Source organism: Sphaeramia orbicularis, chromosome 20 (genome assembly GCF_902148855.1).
Source record: "Sphaeramia orbicularis chromosome 20, fSphaOr1.1, whole genome shotgun sequence".
In the NCBI taxonomy this organism is placed as follows: Eukaryota; Metazoa; Chordata; class Actinopteri; order Kurtiformes; family Apogonidae; genus Sphaeramia; species Sphaeramia orbicularis.
In genome coordinates, this window is record NC_043976.1 from 36,045,164 (window position 1) to 36,069,103 (window position 23,940).

At 35.8% G+C, this 23,940-nt stretch overlaps 1 protein-coding gene across 2 annotated transcripts; it reads right to left on the minus strand.

The window, feature by feature from the left end:
• Positions 1-7,246: 7,246 nt before the first annotated feature.
• On the minus strand, positions 7,247-23,625 carry LOC115410986 (copine-3-like). Of its 2 annotated transcripts, XM_030122868.1 has the most exons (17): positions 23,504-23,625; positions 22,213-22,361; positions 21,675-21,854; positions 21,295-21,369; positions 21,147-21,218; positions 20,987-21,067; positions 20,500-20,589; positions 17,682-17,780; positions 17,089-17,175; positions 16,924-16,983; positions 16,700-16,833; positions 16,536-16,590; positions 15,814-15,865; positions 14,099-14,232; positions 10,735-10,971; positions 10,269-10,381; positions 8,415-8,551 (listed from the first exon to the last, which is right to left on the minus strand). In XM_030122868.1, the coding sequence occupies exons 2-16, from the start codon at positions 22,342-22,344 to the stop codon at positions 10,271-10,273; spliced, it is 1,599 nt and encodes a 532-aa protein (XP_029978728.1). In that variant the 5' UTR covers positions 22,345-22,361; positions 23,504-23,625; the 3' UTR covers positions 8,415-8,551; positions 10,269-10,270. The 2 variants fall into 2 exon arrangements, with proteins under 2 accessions (XP_029978727.1, XP_029978728.1); XM_030122867.1 differs by lacking the exon at positions 10,269-10,381 and having other exon boundaries at positions 7,247-8,551.
• Between the last annotated feature and the right edge of the window lie 315 nt (positions 23,626-23,940).

Genomic DNA, 23,940 nt, shown 5'->3' on the forward strand with positions numbered 1-23,940 from the left:
CAAAATTTATTTTCTTGAGTGTTTTTATTCCTCTTTAGGCATGAAAAAAAAAAAAAAATGCGATTGAAAATTTTGTTATGAATCTATTTTTCATGAACTTCAAAAAATGTCCACTCAGTTTGACACCACGGATTTAATTTTTGAAGCAAAGAAGCATTTATTTACTGCTAGATCATGTGAAAACTATGAAATAACACTTTTAATGCAGCTAATCTGATGTTTTCTCACATTTTAACATACTCTAATACTAGTCATTACTCACTTCATGGAGATAATATGCAAAAAAAAAAAAAAAACCTTTATGTAAAAGAAAACAAAACTGTTTAATAATAATGACAAGCAATTGATTTCCACGCAAGCATGTTAGTACAGATCAGGTTTATCAAGAACAGCAAAGTTACAGTAATGGTATAAATGCCAGTGTATTATTATGGGATGGTGCATTAGTGTCCACTGTGTTGGCTGATGTGGAACTAAAACAACAAAACCTATGAATATACAAGAGAACAGCTGGAGAAGAACTGTCCACTGGAGTAACCAGTATGCATGAAAGGGTTAATGTCAAAGGTTATTATATCAGAACAGGGAAAACGGAAGAAAAAGTGACTTTTTTGCCCAAATATATCAAACTGAACATAAAATTAAACATCTACATCCAGTCATTTATCAAAGATTAAAGGGTTAAAGGTGACATATTGTGCATATTGTGAGTTGATTTTTGAAATGTGTGGGGTTTTTTTTTTTAATCGTTCATTGCAGATTTTAATCAAGTTTTTGTATTTAGTTATTAATTATGCAATTTTTTTTTTTTTCACTTATCGCTGGTCTACAATTTTTTAGAAATTATCTGCCATACTTTAATACGATGAATTGAAAATGCATGACTAAAGAACTGGTTAGCAGATGTTTTCAACATTTATGATAGAGTTATTACATGTACAGGGTGGGGAAGCAAAATTTACAATATTTTGAGGCAGGGATTGAAAGACAGTGTATGACCAATTAGTTTATTGAAAGTCATGAGAATTTATTTGCCACAAGAAAATTGACATAATAGAAAATGTTTTTATTCTATGTGTCCTCCTTCTTTCTCAATAACTGCCTTCACACACTTCCTGAAACTTGCGCAAGTGCTCCTCAAATATTCGGGTGACAACTTCTCCCATTCTTCTTTAATAGTATCTTCCAGACTTTCTCGTAATAGTTTTGCTCATAGTCATTCTCTTCTTTCCATTATAAACAGTCTTTATGGACACTCCAACTATTTTTGAAATCTCCTTTGGTGTGACGAGTGCATTCAGCAAATCACACACTCTTTGACGTTTGCTTTCCTGATTACTCATATGGGCAAAAGTTTCTGAAAAGGTATGGATAATAGTGTTAGGTATGATTATGACATCAATATATGTTTGGTTTCAAAACAATTGACGTAGTGCCTGCTGAGAAAAAACAACTAAATGTTCATTGTAAATTTTGCTTCCCCACCCTGTATACATATATATTTTAGTTTATGTCTGTTTATACTACAGATTTATAAATGTTCCAGTATAAAGAAACTGTAAAGTGAATGTGTTATAATGTACAGACAGTGTTTTGAAGTAGATCTGGTAGCTCTGAGACAAATATTCTCATTCATTCTCACAATTTTACATTTTGACCCAATGCTGTATCTTGGAAACTCCAACAAACCAGTATTTTTGACTTAACTTTTCTTTATTAGAGACTCAACCTTGGTAAAGTTTCACTACTTTTATTCTGGGGGCCTTATAGAGTTCAGTCGTTTACTGTAATACCACTAACATGCATTACATTTAAGATTCAGTTCAATGATATGTCCACTAGATGGCAGCAGATGCCTGAGTTTGAGTCCAGATGTGTCAGTACAGAGGAGATACAGCAACAGACAGATTATTAAAGCATGTTTTATAGAAATTCAACAAAACAGTTCTTTAAAAAAACAGATGTTGTTACAGTTGCGGCTAAAAGTTCTGTAAATGTTTTGGCAGTGAAACATTTGTTTTCGCAACCTTTTGACCCTTTTTCTGATTTTTTTCCTGCTGTATCTGAGGTACAATGAAGAACAATTATATGCACATTTCAAATGCTTTTCTTTGGAAATAAATCATATTCATGCAAAGAGACAATTTGTGGCAACAGCAGCATATGTTACACAGGTTTATGTTGTAAATTTCTTTACCGCTTTTGCCAGATTTCTGTTTCACATTTGCTATTTCTTGACATGTCAGTGATTCTAATAATTATTTCCAATTATTTCCATCATTGGTGTCAAACTCAGTTTAGTTCAGGGGCCACATGCAGCCCAATATGATCTCCAGTGGGCTGCACCAGTACAATAATAACATTTAAAAAAATGATAATTAAGGTCAATTCCAAACTTTTCTCAATGTTTTAGAGTGAAAAAAGTAAAACTACGTTAAGGAAAATAGTCACGTTTATAAATTTTCCTAAAAATGTGAATAACATGAGCAACCTGCAATTTTTTATAGAAAATAAGTGCAGCTTTAACAATAATATGCCTCAGCTTCTCATTTAACATACAGCTAATAGTGGATCTATAAAGGTACAAAACATTTAGTATCAGGGATAATACTGTTAAAACTGTGCTTAAGTCTGTTAAAATATTTCAGGTTGCTCTTATATGTTCAGGTTATTCACATTTTTTGTAGATGGACAGTTTGTAAATGTAAACATTTTCATGAAATTGTAATTTGTTTGTTTTTTACACTGAAATAATATTTATTATAGGTTATTGTGATAGTGTTTTACTGGTCCGACCCAGTTGAGACTGAATTGGATGGAATCTGTTCCCTGAACTAAAATGTTTATTCTGTTGTTTTATTTGATATTGGGTTATTGTTTTTATTTGTACAGCTGATTTATGCCTTTTTAATCCATTCTTGTATTTTATTCTATTATTTTGCTTTTTTATTCTTCTGTACGACACTTTTTCAATTGTACAGCTGTTTCAGTCTGTATTCTATTCTTGTATTTTATTTTTTTATTTTGGTTTTTATTGAGAGAGAGAGAGAAATAGAGAGACCTTAATTGTTAATCTTCCCCTTTAAGTTGCTTTGGATAAAAGTGTCTGCCAAAAGCATAAACGTAAGTGTAATGTTGTATTTCACAAATTCATCCCGAGGGCTGAATGGGACCCTTTGGCGGGTCAGTTTTGGCCCACAGGCCGTACGTTTGACACCCTTGATTAACATCCCCTCAAAAAGCTTCCATCTTAGGTTTGTGATCCTTTTGTCTGTAGATAAGTTGATTTTTACAGCATAGTTCCCCTTAAAATTGCTTTAAAACAGAATTTAATAAGACAAAAATCCCAATAACACAGTTGAGGAAATGCATAGAACTGTTTTTATTTGACAAACGACTACATGCTTTAAATACATCAGCTCATTAAGGCACAGCGCTACACAAAACTAAGGCACGATACCCGTTAGTGCAACAGGAGGAAGCGGTTAATACACAATGAGATGCATCGTACGTTACAGAATATAATCATATAAAAACAACAAAATAGACACAAGCACAGATGACACTAAACAGTACTGTATCTAGTCTGTAGAACATGTTTAATACTGACAAGTTCAAGAACAAATCAATTTAATGCCTGTCATTTAGGATAAAACACATTTAAGTCCTTGTCCAGGAAACTTACCCATAATGCATTATGTTAAAGATATAATTCACGTGGAAAGTAACGCATAAATGGCACAAAGGTAGACCACGGTAAATAAGTAAATACAAACGTTACACAGGTGAATACACAAAACATACAAGTTCAGCATAAGATATTTCCTGGGCTTTAAAACCACAGAGGAAGAATTTGGCATTTTTTTAAGTAAATAACTGCTACTGTAGGAAACAGATGTAAACAGCTGAGGTGTTACATGATGCTACGCTATTTGCAGCCACAAAGCTAAGGAGATTTATTTACATCCTTATGCTACGGGGATATTAAAACAGCAGCTATTCTAACACAAACATCTGAATGAGACTCGATCATTTGCTGCAGCAGTTGATAAAATTAGGTGTTAAAGAGCAAACAAATCCATAATTACAATACTATGTAAAAGTCTTATTCTAATATGTAATATGTATAATGCAAGTTGACGGTTAATGTAATGTACCTGTGGTAACACCACCAGGAATGTATTTTGTTTCTATTTTTCACACACATTTTGCTTATATAATGTTAATACTGTCGAATGAGTTTATTCTACTTGGGTTTAGGCCTGTTTTGTTCATTGTTCTGGCTTGAAGTCTGATTCAGTGAAGTGTTCTCTATTTAGAACCTACATCACACCATTACACACTGCTCAACTGTGGTCAAACTATAAGAAAATAAGTTTGCAGAGGTTTAAGGTAGCCTATAATGATGCACTGAGGTTGCTGCTTCATGTCCCTCGGTGGCATAGTGCCAGTCAACTGTTTGTGACCACAGGAGTGCCAACTTGTGAGGCACTATTAAGACAGTTGTTTAGTTTTATGTGTCGCCTGGATGAATCAGAGAACCACATTATAGAAGCTCTAGTTAGCCCCCTGAAAAGCTGCTATCGTTTTACCTCTAAACTGAGACGGCATTGGTGCAATAGTTTGTACAGGGTGACCCAAAAAAATGGGAATTTTTGAAGTGCGTATTGGCAGACATGAGCAAGTGGCAGCACTGAGACACAGTGACCTCGAGCAAGTAAACACACCCCCATTTTAGTAACCATGGATTTTTTGAAAATGAACAGGGGATCTCAGTCACTGTCTCTGCGAATCGTTACGTGGAGATGTTACAATCCTTCGTTACACCTGAATTGAACAATTTTCCACATGTTCAAGAAACCTGGTTTCAACAGGATGGAGTGACATCACACACTGCACGGCAATCATTGGCGGCTGTGCGAGAATTGTTCGGTAACCGTGTGATCTCAAGATTCGGTAACGTTCCCTGGCCCCCTAGATCGCCAGATTTGTCCGTTTGTGATTTTTTCTTGTGGGGCTATCTCAAGAGTAAAGTGTACACGACTCGACCAAGAACTCTGGATGAGTTCAAACAGAGAATTCAGGATGAAATTCACAGTATCCCAGCTGAGATGTTGCAGCGGTCAATGAGGAATCTCAACAGCAGATTTCAAGAATGCATTCGTACAGGAGGACGCCATCTACAGGAAGTAATTTTTAAAAAATGAAAATTCCATCATTGTTTCTTAAATGGTATGTTTTAAGGTTTCAATTACTATGAATAAAATATTTTTCTTCCATCACTCTTGGTTTTATTGGATTGTTAAAAAGTTCCCGTTTTTTGCGTCACCCTGTATATTTTATAATGTGCTTAATTGTTTTTTTTCTCCTTTTTATTCTTTTTTCTCCTTTTTATTTTATTTATTCTGTATGTTGTGTGCTTGTGGTTTATGGACCTGTGTCTGCAATAAAGTTTATTATTGTAAGGACAGGAGTGAGTATTCAAAATGTTATTATGTTAAGTTTTTTGATGATGAGAATGAGGGTGGGATTCAATACATTTTTCTTCTTCCCATTCCTTTTCGAGTGTAGATGAATGATTTTGGAATTTTGGATTTGCATGTATCCTGTAAATGCTCGAAATAAAAAGATAAAATGAAATGAAAATGAAATATTAGGTTTGTTAGTTTAGTTAAGTTCTAATGTCCACACATGCATTTGTCGGTCGCTGTATTTAGAGCCAATCTGATATATGTGAAGTATGCACAGCAGGAAAAACTAAAATTTTAGGAAAAAAACACCTTCTATAAACCAAAACGTCAGTATTTAATGTGACCTCCCTTTGTACTTAACATGTCTTTAACCCTTTAGTTCAGACAATATGAGATTTATGACATTTATTACCCCATCCCCCAAAGGGGACGTAATGGGTATTGTTTTTGGTTCGGTTTGTTTGTTTCTTTGTTAACACTCTAGTAGCAAAACTATTGGTTGAATTCATACCCAATTTGGCTTATAGATTGCCAGTGACCCAGAATAGATCTGATTACATTTTGGGAAAAGTAGGTCAAAGTTAAAATTTTTGATCAATTTTTAATTTTTTTTTTTTTTTCCCCATTTACTTAGAATGGGTGAAATTTCAAATGTCTGTAGCAACAAAACTATTGGCTGAATTCATACCAAATTGGGTTTATAGCTTGCCAGTGACCCTGAATAGATGTGGTTACATTTTGGGAAAGGGAGGTTAAAGTTCAAAATTTTTTTTTTTATAATGGGTGAAATTTCATGTCTATAAAAACATCAATTTTGTGTCAATTTACTTCAAACTTGGCACATATATCAGCTGGATCGATGCCAAAATAAGTTAATAGACGTGCAAGGGGCGGGGTTTGTTATGCCTGGCACCACTTGTTTTCAGATGTTTTATACCAGGTTTCATTCGACATGTCAGATGTTTCTAATTAAATAGTGACTGTAACCTTTAAAACCCATTTAGTTCAGATTTTTTTGTGTGTGTTTTAAGGCTGTGCACATATTTCCTGTATTTTCTTGTTATATGTGAAGAAAAGAGAAAGAAAAATATACATATGTTCATTGTAATCCTACAGGGGTTGGACAAAATAATGGAAACACCTTAAAAAATCAACAAAATATAATTTAATATGGTGTAGGTCTGCCTTTTGCGGCAATTACAGCCTCAATTCTCCGAGGTATTGATTCATACAACTTGTGAATTGTTTCCAAAGGAATTTTAAGCCATTCTTCAGTTAGAATACCCTCCAACTCTTTTAGAGACGATGGCGGTGGAAATCGACGTCTTACTTGAATCTCTAAAACTGACCATAAATGCTCAATAATGTTGAGGTCTGGGGACTGTGCCGGCCATACGAGATGCTCAACTTCATTAGAATGTTCCTCATGCCATTCTTTAACAATTCTAGCTGTATGGATTGGGGCATTATCATCTTGAGGTGAAGGTGTTTCCATTATTTTGTCCAACCCCTGTACAAAAACAACAAAGATAAAGGTAGAATAAGACTTTTGCACAGTGCTGTCCTTTTCAGGATATGGTTATTTTTTCAGTGAGTGTTCAGCCTGGTTGGGGGTTAAATACATAATGTAACATTTTTTACTGTGTCAAATGCACTGTAATTTCCCAGATTGGGATCAATAAAGTATATCTACCTATCTATCTAGACAGCTGATTAATTTCTGATTCGTGGCACAACATAGAGGCAGGCTGTTTGTATTTGTGTTGTGTTTTGGTTTTTTTTACGTGGACCCAAGACCTGCAGATTCAGGTGCAAGTTTTGGAGTTTTTCCACATAATTTCAGCTCCTTCTTAATCTTTGGCTATGTTCAGACTACAGGCAAAAGTGGCAAAAATCTACACTTTTTTTCCCTTTTTCATGCAACATATCTGTTGAACAAATCCACTCCCACATGAAGTTGTGAATGTGACAAATCTTGGCTTTTTCTCACCAGAATTAATGCACGTTACATTTACATCCTGGAATATAAAAACTGATATGGAATATGCTCTGACGGCGGTAGCCAGTGAGGTATTGGAACCAGTCTGAGTTTCCATCATTATATAAATCAGACTTCAGCTGCCTCAGTGTGCTTTGGGATGTTGTGTTGTTGCTCTGTTGTGCATGTGGGTCAGTTCACAATGTGGACACTTCAGACTGGAATCTGATTAAGGGCACATTTCAACAGCAGCCAAGTAATAATAAAAAAAAAAATGGATAAAGAACTGAGATTTGAAGTGTGAAAGTAGCCTAAACATAATACTGAATTCATTATGTAAGCTTTATGAATGCATAGGATGAACTCATATGGATCTGTTGCACTGTTTTAATTGACTTTTAAGTAAGTGGGCGAAACAGGGAGAAGCAGCGTTTTGGTTTCATGCAGCTAAAATCGGGAACATTCTCTGTAATATTAGACAAAATCATTTTTAAGTCTGAGCCGAAAACATTTCTTTTTAGCTCTGCATTACTCTTATTTTTTCTTTAAATATTCCATCAAAAATTAAGTATTTTACTTTTTTATCTTTATTCTTGCATTTTTCATAAAGCACTTTGAATTACCCTATGTGTGAATTGTGCTATACGAATAAACTTGCCTTGCCTTTTTGTTTTTTAATATAAGAGTGCATTGCTTATTCATGGAATCATTTCATGGCCATGCTGGTTTCTTTAGTTTTTACGCTGCAGATCAACAGATATACAGATAAAATCAGGACAAACTGGTGTTAACATCTACCAACAGCTAAATCTATTTTGACACGAACATGGCACGTGTTGGGACGTCGTCGAGGATGTTGGAATACGGGATCAAGTCGGGAAAGTACGAGCTAATGGACCATCTGTGTGGTATAAAACTGAAGTATTCCTGTACTGTTGTGTACTGTGTGTCGTCTGGCCTCGTTCTTGTAGAATCAGATGGTCTCTGCAGAGGTTGGTGCAGGGTTGGAGTTGGGTGGAGTCAGCTTCAAGGTGTTGAAAAACTCCACCACCTGACCAGGAACTTCTGCCAGCACACACTTTGCGAGCGCTTCCCGAGGAGCCTGAAGTGAAAGCAGAGGGTTAAAAAAAAAAAAAAGAAAGAAAACAAAGAAAGAAATGCTAGTCACAGTCATAACATTTACATGCAAATTAACATTCCAGTGTTATTCCCAAAATGACAATATTCTGAATTTGACAGGGGTTGTTCTGTTTGGATGATCTGAGGAGCATTTTCAGATTAAAACATGGAAAATGCCGATTATATTTCAGTTTTAGGAAGTTTCTACAGACTACTATGGAAACATCTCTAATACTGATGTTTCCACCTACTTTAAACATTTCAAAAACATGGTATGAACTGTTCTCTGGATAAATATACATAAATATCCCAACCTTTTTAAGACGATAATTGGAAGTTTTAATTGAGGTGTGCACATCTGCATGCAAACAGGAATATTAGTGGATATTCCTGTTTCATGAGACATTAAAACACATTAGAAGAAAAACATTTTACTCTTTCTAGTCAGTCATTCAGTTGAATATTGTCATCGCTGAAATCAGATGAAGGAAGCATGGATATGAAGCAGGAAGTTGAAGGTAGAAGAAAAACTCCACTATTTACTGATTCACTCAGCTTTTGGTTTTACGTCACATCAGGAGTTGAATTTGTTTGTAAATCTTTTCCCAAAAGTGAAATTTGAAGCTCTCCATGACCCAAATGGACATAAATACATCAGAAATTAACCCTTAAAGACATAAAACAGCCTAAAACATCTACTGACCTAAAAAACGTAATAACTTCTGATCCACTAATACTATCAATACATGTAAATAACTGAGGTAAAATATAGTTTGTCATCTCACTCCTTTTCGAATGACTCTTTTTCTTTTCTTGTGTGTATTATTATTTCTTGCTTCCTTGAATTTTCATTTCTATATTATGTTGTACAAAGAAATCAATTAGTAGCTATCAGGAAGCTTGTACCATTTCCATATTTGAAATAAATAAATTTAAAAAACAATCAGATATGACCAGTTTGGACGTTCAGAGGCTCTGTAGTGAACGTGGAAACACCGTCATCTTCTACAACATTGATTCACCAGTAAAACCCATGAAGTTTGACAAATGACACTGGTTGTAGATGCTTGTATTTATATCCAATTAATGATATATTTTAGCAGAAACATCACTTTTTCTTCAGTTTTCTCAGTTCTGATATAATAACCTGTGAATTTACTCTGGGCTTTTATGAACATCTATATGATCACCGTTAAAATATTGATTTTCACTGAAAAATGCATTGGAGAATCTAATAAATAGTAATAATAAATCACTTAAGAAATGTTATATGTAGAGGAAAAAAAATCATAAGAAAATCATCACAAAATAGTTCTAGGTCTTTAAGCATTAACGTCTACTTTTTTTTTTTTAAATTAGTTTTTACATTTTTCTTTGCCAATTGGGGATTCAATCAAAAGCAGGCTATATATTTGGGAAAGCCTGTTTTTTAGGCTGTTTTTTTTTGGTCTCTTTGCTAAGTATTTTATTGTGAATCACCAACGCATGAGTAATCCAAAGTGGAGTTTTCCCTGAACATCTCTCACAGCCCTGGGATGAAACTAACAGTGTTGAAAAGCATGAAAGTAGGACATAACAACATTAGTAGATGACATGTTAACATGGAATGACTCATGCAGAGATTCAGTGAGTCAGTTATTCATGTGGAGTCAGGTGGAGGCTCAGAGGGGGGTGGGGTTTAATGGACATATATGGGGTACCCCTATGAAGGACTGGGATCGTTTGGAGGCTTCAGTTTGAGTAAACTGAAGAAGGAGGCCACTTGCTGAGGTAACTCGGCCAATACACTTTGGGCAAGAGCCTGGATGGGCGCCTGAAAAGAGATAAATACACACGTAAGCTACACTATCGAGGGGGTGTCATCTGGATTTGGCATCGAACAGGGGGGACTATTCACTACGCTTGGATTTTAGAGAAATAAATACACAAGGAAGTTAAGATAAGCTGATGGGATGGGCTGGGAATTTGCTGTGATTGGAAATAAGGTCAGTGTTTGGGTTTTAAATAAGTCGGTTAAATCTATTATGAAGCAGTGAAATGCTCAGAAAATAATTCAGTCCATGCAGATTTTATAGCAATAAGTTGGCTTAATCAGAAAAGAAAACTCAGCTGGAATCACAGCAAACGCCACTGTTGTTTCTACATTACATACTGTGCATTACTTACGTTTTGGAACTGCCTGAATGGGACAAACTGGACGATGTCTCTCATGGCCGGTTCGCCGGTCAGAGAGCGCAGGCTTCCGTCGTCTCCGTCCAGGAACTCCATGGCGCTGAAGTCCGCCCCTCCCACTCCCACGATGATGATGGACATGGGCAGGCGGGAGGCGTTGACGATGGCGCTGCGGGTCTGATCCATGTCTGTGATGACGCCGTCGGTGATGATGAGGAGGACGTAGTATTGCTTCAGGTCGACGGAAACGACACAGACAGACAATGAAATGGTCTGAACTGTTTTAAATATTAATGTACACCCATCAGGCATGACATTATGACCACAGACAGAGGAAGTGGTAATAATAGAGATTATTTCATTACAGAGGCGTCTTTCACTGGGTTGGATCTACACTATATGGACAAAAGTATTGGGACACATGGAATCAAGGTGTTTCTTTTCTAACAGGGGTCTGGGATACAAAACAATAATGACAAATGTCATGTTGTAGTTTCATAGTGTGATAAATATCATTGCATTGGTTAGTTTTGTTTAAGTATTATTTATTCATTCATTTTCTGAACCCGCTTTACCCTCACTGGGTCACGGCGGTCGCTGGAGCCTATCCCAGCTACTTATGTGCGAAGTTGGACTTGTCGCTAGTTCATCACAGGGGTGACATATAGAGACAAGACATAAAAACATCTTAAGTTTAATGGGAGATTTTTTTTTTAAGTGAGATGTGAAGAAAGCAGATGGTTTGTTGTGGTAGAAAACTATTATTTATGATCACAGCATGAAAAATATTTTAGAATTTTAGAGGCAGAGCATTTAAAACCATAGTCATGGATAAAAAAAAAAAAACAACAGCAAAAAAACTAAATCAATGTTGTGAGAAATTATGTAAAAACAATCTCTGAGGCATTTTGGAAGCAAAGCACAATTAAAACCAAACTAACCAATGCAATGATATTTATCCCAATATAAAACTATAGTATGAAATTTGTCATTATTGTTTTGTATTCCAGACCCCTGTTAAAAAAGAAACACCTGAATTCAATGTGTTCCAATAGTTTTTTCCCCAATTTAATTTATTTTACCAAACACATTTGGCTCTTACTGGTCACATTTCATGACAACATTCTCAGAGGAGGCTGATGAACAATAAGTGCTATAAAAATAAACGGTAATGCAGTGCTTCAATACATAGACGTTCAGTAGAAAGCAGTGCTTATTTACATGTTTCTATTAAGTAGATTTGCACATGAACAGTAGAGGCGAGTCACTGTTCCTGTTAATATTTGACAAATCCTCCATCTATTAACTGACACCTAAATTACTTTCACTTTGTCTTGTTTTTTATGACAGTGTTTGTCATTTCCCTATAAAGATTAATGAACACTGATTATCAGGCATACAAAAGAACACAGTTCACGATCATTCAACTGGAACATTCCTGTTTCATTGTGCAGCTCAAACCTGATTCATCTCCACATTTCAACCCGTGCACGTTTTGCTTCACTGGTCCTTTTCAGACCATCGTTCTGGCCTCTCTCTGGACTGATTTCATGGCTCATTTTAGTTTCAGTCAAATAAAAGGTGACATTATGGTTCAATGGTAATTTTTTTTTTTGTCTGTTAAATACTATGTGTTTCTCTTCATCAGGATATGCCCAACGAGAAAATGAAAGTTATTAATTGAGGGATATTTGAGATAGAAACTGGTGTAGTGCTACTCATGTGCAAGATCTGGATACTTTTTAAACAGAGGACACCTAAATATCTTCTAACTAATACATGTTTCTTAATTTCCTGCCTTGCAGTTTTTTGACATTTGAGAAAGTGTTTCAGGTCATGAACCGCCTGGCAGTATAAGCTCTTTACAGCATATATAATATTACATTTCCTCATATCAATATAATTTGTACTCTGCTACCAACACAACAAGACGGTGTAACAGGAGTTTTTTCCACCACCCAGACAATAACTGATGGTCAGATATTGTGTTGCTTTAAAACTACATAAAGTCACCAGCCTTTCTACCGTCAGTTAAAAGAGATAATCGTGGTTTCTGTCATATCTAGTCTAGTAGTCAGGGTGTCAACAGGAGTAAACATTTATGGATGAATATATCAAACTGTGACATGGATTTCTTTCTGTAAGTTCCATCAAAACCTCAACTTTAACCTATTATTTTTTGTGCACAAAACACAAGAGCAGGTTAAAGAAGAACAGCACACTGATGAGGAAACAGGTGCATGTTAAGAGTTTTATGTAAGTTTCTATTAAGAATTTACAGCCTAGTTAATGAATTATGTAAAGAAGCATCAGGATTCATGCATAGAAAGTGAAAATATTTGGTCTTGGTCTACATATCTAGCCATCAGTTCACGGTCAAACTGGTTATGTAACTGTTGTTCTGCTGTCAACAGACAGAGGATAATATTTATACCAACAGATCTTTTCATTTAACACTTCGTTCTCTTTCCTGGGTCTCAAGAGGATATAATAAGTTATACACAGACCCAGGAAACTAAAGGTTTTGGCTTTTTTACATTAAATATTACCTTAATTGCAAATGGCATGATGCAACCATTTTTTCAGATACATTTCTTAATGGATTGTCCTTAAAAGTGGATAGCATTTTTGTTTTTTTTGTTTTTTAAGTAAAGCTGTGAATCTTATCCCCTACGGACAACAATGCATTGCTGGGTCTCAGGAGTACATAATAAGTTATATATAGACCAAGGAAAGTAGAAGTTTTGGTCTTTTTTCATTAAATAATTGCCTTAATTGGAAACGGCATGCTGCAGCTGTTTTTTTCAGATACATTTTTTTTAATGGATTGTCCTTTAAAGTTAATAACATTTGTGTGTTTTTGTTTTTTTTTTTAAAGTAAAGCTGTGAAACTTGTCCCCTATGGAGGAGAACAATGCTTTGCAGGGTCTCAGACAGACATAAGTCACTCAAGGAGGATATGAGTCAATATACATGATTAACTGACCATTTTTCAATGCTAATTAATTAAATTATTCTCTATTATCTGGGGAAGGTGTGCATGTGAATGTACTTGGGTTTGTTCTGTGTAAATGTCGAAAAATTCAATAAAAAACAATTTTATAGTAATACACGGTCAAAGGAGGTCATAGTGTCACAGACAGAATAAAAATAAATATAGTAACTGGAGAGTCTGGCACGAGAAAACTGCCACTCCCTGTCATTATCAATGAACTTCTGTTTTGGATCAAGCTGTTATCAAATTACCCTGATCCACTGTGAATATTACACAAAGGAAATTGGAAAGTGAATACAGATGGGTTTTCTCTCTTCTTCTGCATGTGACTCACTACTGACAGACGACAACACAAACACTCACCGATGCCGTGGTCTGCTGCAGGGCTTGGTTGGCGAAGCTGGCCACGTGATTGATAATGGGAGAAAAGTTGGTGGGACCGTAGAGTTTGACCTGAGGAAGACACACCCTGTAGGCCTCCACCACCCCTTCAATCCCTGCACAAACACATGAGGACCATCGCTTTTACACTGACAGCCATAAAACTGCATTGTATTTGAGAATGGCATCGGTGTCATCTACAGTTGCACAAAAAGTCATTAGACCACCCCTTGTTTTCTTCAATTTCTTGTTCATTTTAATGCCTGGTACAACTAAAGGTACATTTGTCTGGACAAATATAATGATAACAACAAAAATAGCTCGTAAGAGTTTAATTTCAAAGCTGATATCTAGACATTTTCCATGGTTTTCTTGATAATAATCAAAATCACTTCAGTTCTTCCATCAATATCTATGGCATTGTACTGACAAAAACAGTGCTTTTAGGCATTCCATGTTTTCTTTTCTCTCTGTTTTAGTCACATGATGCACACAGGAGTTAGTACTTGTATTGCATAGCCATTGTTTTTGGTGACTTTTGATGGTCTAATAATTTTTTCTGTGACTGTATAGTGTGGTTGAAACATTACTGATCCCATCTACATTGAGATCCAATCAGAGCAATGACACAGGGGACATTGAGCTGGTTGGGAACGCATCCCATTAAGTGCACTACTGGATAAAGACTTTTATCCACTGCATGATTACCCATCATGCCTAGTACCCACAGTACAAGCTTATGGGGGCAGTGTTATGATCTGGGGTTGCTTCACTTGCGCAGTGTCCATAAAATGATGGAAATAAATGTAACATTGCATAAGCTCATTAAAATGCCACAGTGAATGTATGCAATGATTAAATCTAAGGCTACATAAGGAAAAATAATAGAATCTTTTTTTTAATAATGGCCAGTCTGTGTATGTAAAGATGTTATTTCTTCTCGGTCCATGCGTGGTAGTATGAACAGAATAATCACCCCTCTCTTAATGTGTTAAATAAAGATTATAAAGTGTCCATGAAGTGTCTTTTCATTAGCTGCATTAGCTTACACCACGTTGGCTTTCCCGTTTCTTTGCTGGACATTATGCTAATATCAGTGGGTGCATCTCTCTAACATCCATCTGTTGTAATTTCACTTAATGCTGACAAAGCTTTTAATCAGATAGAACAGTCTCATCTGTTTCACACTCTGACAGAGTTTGGTTTTAGCCCAATACGCTCATAACGGATTACAGCCCTCTGCCATAACCCAGATGCATCTGTCAAAGCTAATGGTTTACAGTAGTATCAGTCCATTTTCAGCTTTTTAGATGCACCACACAGGGATGGATCTGGACTAGAACTTGGGATTCTAACAAGAAGGTAACTGGCATCACACTTCAATCATGATCATTGCTGATAATATTTTTATGACTTTTTCCAGACCAGATCATTCAGGTCCATCTCCTCTTAAACTTAGAACTGATTTTGACTTATTTTCATAAAAATGAGTAGCTGTAGAAGTAAAGTCAAGATATGAGTCTGAACGAGAGCAGTGACAGACTGAATAAAAGGACACTTGAAACATTTGACAACCAATACCTCAGGCATTTACTCTAGAGATGAGTCTGGTTCTCAGATTATTTCTCCTGAAATTTTTTTTAAGACAGAATTACTCTGAATTCACCAGTTAGAGGCAGAATGAGGTATAAACATACCTGCACAAAATGGATTTGATGGGTTGAAGTTCAGAGGAAACTCATGTGAAACCTACAAGGAGACACAATACAACCAAATATTATTTAATGTGTGCAACGTCCGTGATTCAGCCTTCAGTAGTTCATGTATCTGAAGCGATTTATTTAACCCTTAGGGACTGTTGTGTGCATTTTAAGAGGTTTTCATTCTAATTTTTTTGATAACTTTGGCTGTGTTCATGCATATGGCGTAAATGTTGGCAAGACTGTGCATTATTTATTCAGCTCAGCTCCTACAGTAAGTCTAAAATACACTGTGTGCAAAGAAGCATTCAAAAAACTCAAAAAATCTGCCATTTAAGCTGAGGCTACAAAAAGATGTAGGAGAAAGACACTGGAAAAAGTGGACTCTCTTCTTAACTTAGTAACTTCAAAAATGCTACCTGCTTAAACCTGTTTAAGCAGATATAACTTATATACATGCACATTTACACTGTGTGAGAATGCGTATTTATTTATGTATTCATTTATTATTTTTCCTATGAAAGTTGTGACTCTCTGATCCTGCTGTTTGTGTTGTATATGTTTAACCATGTTTGTAGTAAAATAAGAAAAATAAAGTTAAAAAAAAAAGTGCCATTGAAACCCTTTCACTCACAATTTCCTCAGTTTTTTTCATCTGAAAACATGGCATCATGACAAAACCTGGCATTTAAAATCTTTAATAATATTTAAAGCTTCACCTGCCATGATGGAGGGATCTGAGCTCCAAAGCCAAAAGCAGGAAACATCTTATCACTAGAAGGGAAACATAAAAACACTCAAAATCAAACAAAATGAGCTATTAAGAAACATGAGCTACATCAGCTGAAAGTCAATCAGACAGTGTTTGGACTGACGCTGGTACCTGTCGTAGTCCTGGATGACATTTCCAACAGACCAAATAGCAGTGAGGTACTCATTGACTCCCTGAGGACTAATGTAGTGCAGGGACTGAGGAGACCTAGGGTCCCCGTTTGAGCCCGTAAAGTCGATAGCCACCTGGGGAAAAAAAAAAAAACATTAGATATGAATAAACAGGTGTATTAAAGGTGTGGCTTATTGAAGAAAAATAGATGAGACAAAACTTACAGTGAAGTTGATCTGACAGCCTCCCATAATGTAATCCAGGAAAGTGTACTCTTTCACAACCTGAAACATTTTGTAAGAAGAGTAAATATCCAAAATCCATGTTACAAATGAAGAAGTGACTGTACAAATGAATGTCTTTACATGAAAATAAAATGAACACAGTACCTGGCAGACCTTCACGCTCACAACACCAGAGTTCTTGTAGCCTTTCTTCTTCTGCTTCTTTTTACTGTTGATACATTCAAACTCAGCCTGAGGAAAGAGCAAAACCACAAGAGTCAGTTAGTGGTGAAAGAAGAAGTTCAGCTTCAATACAACTGATCAAATGATCTGATAGTACAAGTATGTACGATAAATAATGTGGTTGAACTATGGGGAAAAAAATTGCACTGAGCAGCAGCGATTTACTGAGAGAAAATTACCTGATTTTACCTAAATCTGATTGCAGAATTTCTCCAGCACATTGGAATTTTTAATTATGTTTACATCAATACTTAGCCATTAGCAGCATATCATATCACGGCTGTAGTTCTGTGATCAAAACTTTGATATTTCATTTTGGTAGTTTTGAACAGAGCTGAAGTGGTTTAAGAGATTTAATCAGAAAATAATATCAATACTTGATGATTTTAGAGGAGCTTTTTACATGGACATTTTTGGCTCAAGGGTCCTCCACAGAAGGTAAAATCCAAATCAATACTTAACCTAATGACAGTACAACATTTAAAATGACGCTGGTTGAGGTGCTTTACACATACCGGTGAGCTGCGTGACGCTTCCTGCAGACGTGTCATTGTGGTTTCGAAGATTCCAATCAGATCGTGTGAGCCGTCACTGTCATAGTCGTAACATTCAACCTAGAAACAGGTAAAAATATTTAGTGATGGGGGCAACAAGAAGGAAAACGAGTGTTAATCATTCACAAAGAGCTGATGTTAAAGGGTCACATCACCCAAATTACAAAATAAAAAATCATCAATATGTGAAAACTCTAATGTTTGCACATTAGCATAGTAGCATAAAAGACTTTTATGATCAGGTGTACAAAGATATCTTAAGCTATGTTCAGACTGCAAGCAAATGTGGCCTAAATCTGATTTTTTTGCACATATGTGACTCGTATCCAATCTGTTAAAGACAGTTTGAACAGCACAATTCTGATTTTTTCAAATCCAACCCAGGCCACTTTCATATGTGGTTCTAAATCCGATCCATATCTGATATTTTGCAATGCAACTTCAGTCTAAACGGCTAGGTTGCATTTATCTGACCTTTAAATCACTGAAATGCAACAAACGTCACAATTCTGCGTCCCAGGAAAAGGAACAGCAGGAAAACATATTTAGTTCCGTAAACACAGTGCGTGTTTTAGGTCAGGACCTCTTTTATGCATGCGGGTCACTTCAGGATCACACTCAGTTCATACTCAAAAATGATAGAAGTCGCATTTAATGTGTAATATAAAGAAGCACACAAAAAAAAATCGGATTTCACCAAAAGATCAGAACTATGCATTAAAACCTGCTGTCTGAACATAACCTTAGTCAAATAAATCATTATAAAGAGGTAAATAAATCTTTAATTTTTATAATTTAGGTGAACTGAACCTTTACGTCAAACAAACAAAAAAAAAACATGAAGCTGCAGAAAACAGACAACAAACAAAAACATGCCAAAGTAAATTTTCGTTAAATCTAAAACTACAGTAGAAGACAGAAGCTGGCAGTACGATAACTTAAGAGTTTCAGACAAATGTGTAGAGTTGAATGAAGAAAACTTGAAGGACTAAGGACCCGGCTATCCAAGTTTCCTGTAAACGTCCCACCTAATCCACTCGCACACTTCACCCATTAAGTGATGGTGAGATGAACCAAGACACACACTGTGACCCACTGGGCGACTCACTTGTCCTGTTTGGGTGGAAACAGCTTCGTTCCTGACATGTGTGCTTCAGAGGTTAAAAAAATATACATCGTCAGGCTTGTACTGGGTATAATCTCATCTGTATAATCCGTTTCCAGATGTCTGAGGACATCCTGAGGTCTGTGTGCACTAAAACTAGATTCATGTTTTAAACTGTTACCCTGCAGTTTGTCATAACCGTGAAATGTACTGTGAAGTGTCAACAAACATCAGTGCAATCCATCAAATGTGTATTCATTAGGGCTAGGCGATAACAATAATTAACTCTGGACATTTTTACTTCATAAAGACAGATCTAACAACTTATCGCACAGAAGAAATAAATGTGACAGTGCTACCTACTAAGTGCCTCATACAGGTTTACACTGCAAAAAATGATTTCTAAGAAAGTGAAAAAAGCCTTATTTTTAGAACATTTGTCTTTTTTCATCTAAACAGGGAAAAAAGTTTGCCAAGAAATTTTCATATAAGAAAAATATAATTATTTGTTTTTCTAAATATATATATAACTTTTTCTTAATAAGATTTTCCATCTAATATGAAGGTGATTGTATTTCTTGTACTAAGCACTGTTTGCTAAATTCTAGCATTATAGGCACATTATGGTTTTTTAGTCGATAGGCTTTTTTGCTTGTATTAAGAATTCTTTTCTTACCCCAGTGGCAGATTTTTTTGCTCAATATAAGCCAATTTGAGCAGATTTAGGAATATTAGGCTTATTTCTAGCAGGGCATTTTTTGCAGTGTATGTTTGTACCCAGGTAATTGTAGTGTAGTAAATGGATCTCTGCTAAGAATGTGTATTTTGGTGTCATTTTGAGACATGATGCTTCTTTTCCTGTCTTTGACTAGATAAGAACAGGAAATTCATGATGCATTCAGAGCCACTCGCAAACTCTGAAATCTCCCTTTTTGTAATAGCAAAACAGATGAGCATGCAACACAGGTTAAGTTGCATTCAAGTGCTCTACACTGTAAATTCGGAAATCTAATAATACAGTACTGCATCAGTCACAACAATAAGAATATGAAAATGTTAACCTATATTTTAAAGCTGTATTTCCTCTAGGTAAAATGTGTCGCAAAGCTGTTTCTATTTGTTTGCCATCTTTTAAGATATGTGAAATGTGGGGAGAAAGTCATAGTAAAAAAAAAAAAAAAAATCAAAAAGACATAAAATGAAAGTGACATAAAAAATACAACATCAAAAAAAAAGAATAAGACTGACAATGAAGTGAGAAAATTACACAATTAGACTGAAATGATATACAAGACAAAAATGCTGCAAAAAACAGAATGAAAACTAAAATAAAAAACAAAAATGATGTAAAAGACAAAAATGACACACAAAAAGACAGACAAAAGCCACATAAAAGACTAAAACAATGTAAAACACAATGACACCAAAATGATGTAAAATGTAAATCTGGGTCCTGAGAAGACAACGTTTATGTTTTGGTTCTTTCTTAAGTTTATCTAATGAACACTAAGTAGTTTTCTTTATCAGGAAACTCTTCACAGTGGCAGCATTGGATATATATTATCAGTAAATATAAAATATTGATAGATAAGATTTTTTTTTTTTGCTGTATCGCCCAACCCTAACGAGTGCAATCAAGTTTTATCACACATGTTAAAGAGGCATGTATTGTACTTTTATGGGTTTGTCCATTTCTCCTCCACAGAGAGACTGCAGTGGGATTCGAAAAGGTCTCCATGTTGGATTCAGGTTGTTCTTCACCACCTGAAATGGAATCAAAGAAATTATTTAGTCATCTGCAGATTCTGAACATCACAAAGGCTATTTAGTTGTAAATAAAACAGTTAATTTTGTGAATTTATGGTTAGAGTTCTAGGAAAGACTGTGAATATCACATGTTGCAAAAACCGCAGATTTAACCACTTCTCTAATTCAATCACAAATGTCTGTTTCCTTCTTAATTATACCACGACTGTGATTAAATCTCATTCACTCACCTCAGCAGCAGGACATTACAGACTTCTGACAATTATATGAAGCATAGCCCAAGGTCATATATTGTGCAAAGGTTTTGGTGTAACAAATAGCTACACTGTGGTTTGTTCCTCTTTTCACAGAAACCGATACAAAAAAGGGAAAGAAAGTGTTTCTCTAAATGTACCTCTGTCCTGTGAGCCAGTTGCCATCCAGTTTCTGTCTGTTTGTAGAATTCCAGGTACGGGTCCGACTTCCCAAAGAAATCCTGTGAACAAATGCGTGAATTAAACTCAATCAATCGACTTCATGTTCTAGATTTTAATGAAATAACAATAAACATTTACCTTGTTATCAAGTTTCCTCGCTTCAACTTCAAAATTCACTACCCTGTTATCTTTTATTTCTTCAGCGCTGATCTACAACAGAACAGAAGATATATTATTAATTTATAAATGACTCTTTAACATATTAGTTTCTTTCTCTGCTACTCACTGTAATGGTCCCTTTTCCTGCAGGGGATTTATTCTTCAAGACGAGAGGTCTGGTTAGTTTCCTACTGGACACAACCTAAAAGTAATTGATAAATAAATTATAAAGAAATAAAAGATATAACAGTGATGCTGCCCAAACACAAACCATTAAAAAATGACAAAAGCGAAAGACTAAATCAAAACAAACACACAGAATAAACACATGGAGTCAGTTTACTCTAGAGTCTGTTTGACGCCAATGTTATCTTTGTTCAAAAGTGGAAGAACAGTGGTGTCCTATTACACTGCAGGTAGGCCTCTGTTTACTAATGCAACTGTATGAATATCCAGACATCAACTTTACACTGCTATTTTGGTGAATTTTTTTGTGTTAGATCTTACCTGGCCCAAGGTGCACTCCAGCTCACCCAGGAAGTCATCATCACTCAGGTCAATCGTCTTGTTGTCAATGTCATAAATCCCAAACTTCAGTTTCTGCACAATCTCGAAGTAATAGTCAATGATGAACTTTTTGGAAAACTTCGGGCAGAGGCAATTCTGGACTTTCTCTGTGCGGCCGACCTGTTAGGAAATGTTTAATCGTATTCAGAGAAACCACATGATGACATTAGAAAGTCTGACAAATCATTCTGGCACTTTTTGACATAATTACTGTTTTCCACAATGCTGGGTTTTCCATTAAGAGTTAACGATTAACAACATGACACACTTTTCCACACTGTGATCAGTGACGACTCCACTGCCACACCTAGGTTAATTGCATGATCATATGCCAGATTTCTCAGAGCAAGGGTGTTTTTTGCCTAAGTGAAATACCTACAATAACTTACATAACATCCAGACATCAATGCTTTCTCATTTGAACACTTTGATAAGATCTATTTTAGTACAATGCTAGTATTCAAATCTTCATTCTGACCTCATACCACTGGTTTTCAGAGCTGTTCATTAACAGGACACACAGGGGATCAGACTTGGAGCCGATGTCTTTGTCCAGGAGATTGTTACAAGACACCGTCAGTTCCACCTTGGTTACACACTGGGCAGCCATGTTTGCTTCTTAACCAGCTAAAGCAATGACACACACAGAAATACCAGAGATTACAACAGTATTGTCACTTTCGAGCACGTGTCTTTTCAGAGTTGGGTACTGAGCTCAGGGCTTTTCCGGGCTTATAGGTTTAGCACTTAGGCATTACCTAATACTGTGGGGGTCCATCTGATAGAAAACTTAATGTGTTTCCATAAAAACTAAATAACTGCTAATACATCTGAGAGAAGAAGCAGGAAAACATGTTAAACAATGTCAAAAAAAAAAACGCTTAAAACAAAACCTGCTAAATACTAGAGCTGAGAACTAATAAGATCAGAGATGTCAGGCAAGAGATGGAATTCTGATTCTCTCCATATTGATTTTAAATAAGATCAGTTTAGATTGTCCCATAAGGGCTTGGGTGCTGCATCTAAACCTTAGAATAGAAACTGGAATTGAGAGATGATCCTGTAAATAAAGAGCCAAGAGTAAGCAAATGAAAATGAACAACTGAAGCTGTTTGTATGCTGCTGTACAAGAGAATCAGTTCTCAACTAACTTACCTGATTAAATAAAGATTAAAAATAGAAATAATACATTAGAATACATCACTGTAGCTTAGTTTGTTTATATTAACCCTTGCTACTCAGAGAAACTTGTAAGCCAGATGTGTGATATGTGGGATAGCTGGAGCAAAACAGTAGAAAGTGGTGATTTCTACGTATTCCAAATGCAAATACTACCACGTTAACTAAATTAAATGGTGCAGACAGCTTTACTCTTTGCGATTACACTACACAACTGGGTAACGCAATGACGTTACACCATATCAATGCGTTACACGCCCTGTCACAACACTTCAGCTAATTTTACAGTGAACTAGCTAACCTAATTACAACCGCATTAGTTGATACATCCACTTATTTCAGGTCTGGGTGCACACAGGTTAGCAAAAAAAAACCCCAAACGGATCTCCAGGCCTGGTGAAAGAGTAACTGAGTCTTGTGGAAAAAGTGACACAGTGACCAGTAATGAAATCTAGCGAGAGAGGAAAATAAAAAGAGAAATTACGACAGTTTACTAACACTAAGCTAGTAGAGCTAACTCTAGCTCTAGCTGGCTCGTTTAAAAGGCTAATTAACGCTAGCTATAGATGCTAATAAAATTGTATCCTTACCGTTTACTACGTAGGACGCGTTACAGGGCTGGTGGAAAGATACAATTATAGTTTACTACTAACGGGTACCGTGGTGAAATAAAAAGGTGGGTCTGCAAGACATCATAACATGAAAAGGGGTGGTGCCAAAAGACGTAACGTCATTACGTAATGTGTGAGCAAAGATTTCCGCGTGTGGTTCAAACTACGCAGGCGCGAAGCTTAAACCGAGAACATCAAGCTTTAAAAAACGGTCACCATTTTTTTTTTTTTTTACTATTTATTTATTTTTTCCACTTACCTTAACTCTTTTATACAAACCTAACCTTATTCATGAAAAATAATTAAGAAGAGGAAGATAGTGTAATTTATTCTTGACAGATAGTGTATCATTGCTCCGGGTCAAAGGTGATTACTGATATGTGCAAATAGGGGGGAAAAAAAGAAATGTGTCTGAA

Bases quoted from the DNA above. Each gene is read 5' to 3' on its own strand.
- LOC115410986 (XM_030122867.1), bottom strand. From the start codon at position 22,344: ATGGCTGCCCAGTGTGTAACCAAGGTGGAACTGACGGTGTCTTGTAAC. The intron at 17,176-17,681 runs GTATGTGTAAAG...CTCTTTCCTCAG, and splicing joins AAGCGTCACGCAGCTCACCG to GCTGAGTTTGAATGTATCAA. The intron at 15,866-16,535 runs GTGAAGCTTTAA...GTCTCCTTGTAG, and splicing joins AGATCCCTCCATCATGGCAG to GTTTCACATGAGTTTCCTCT.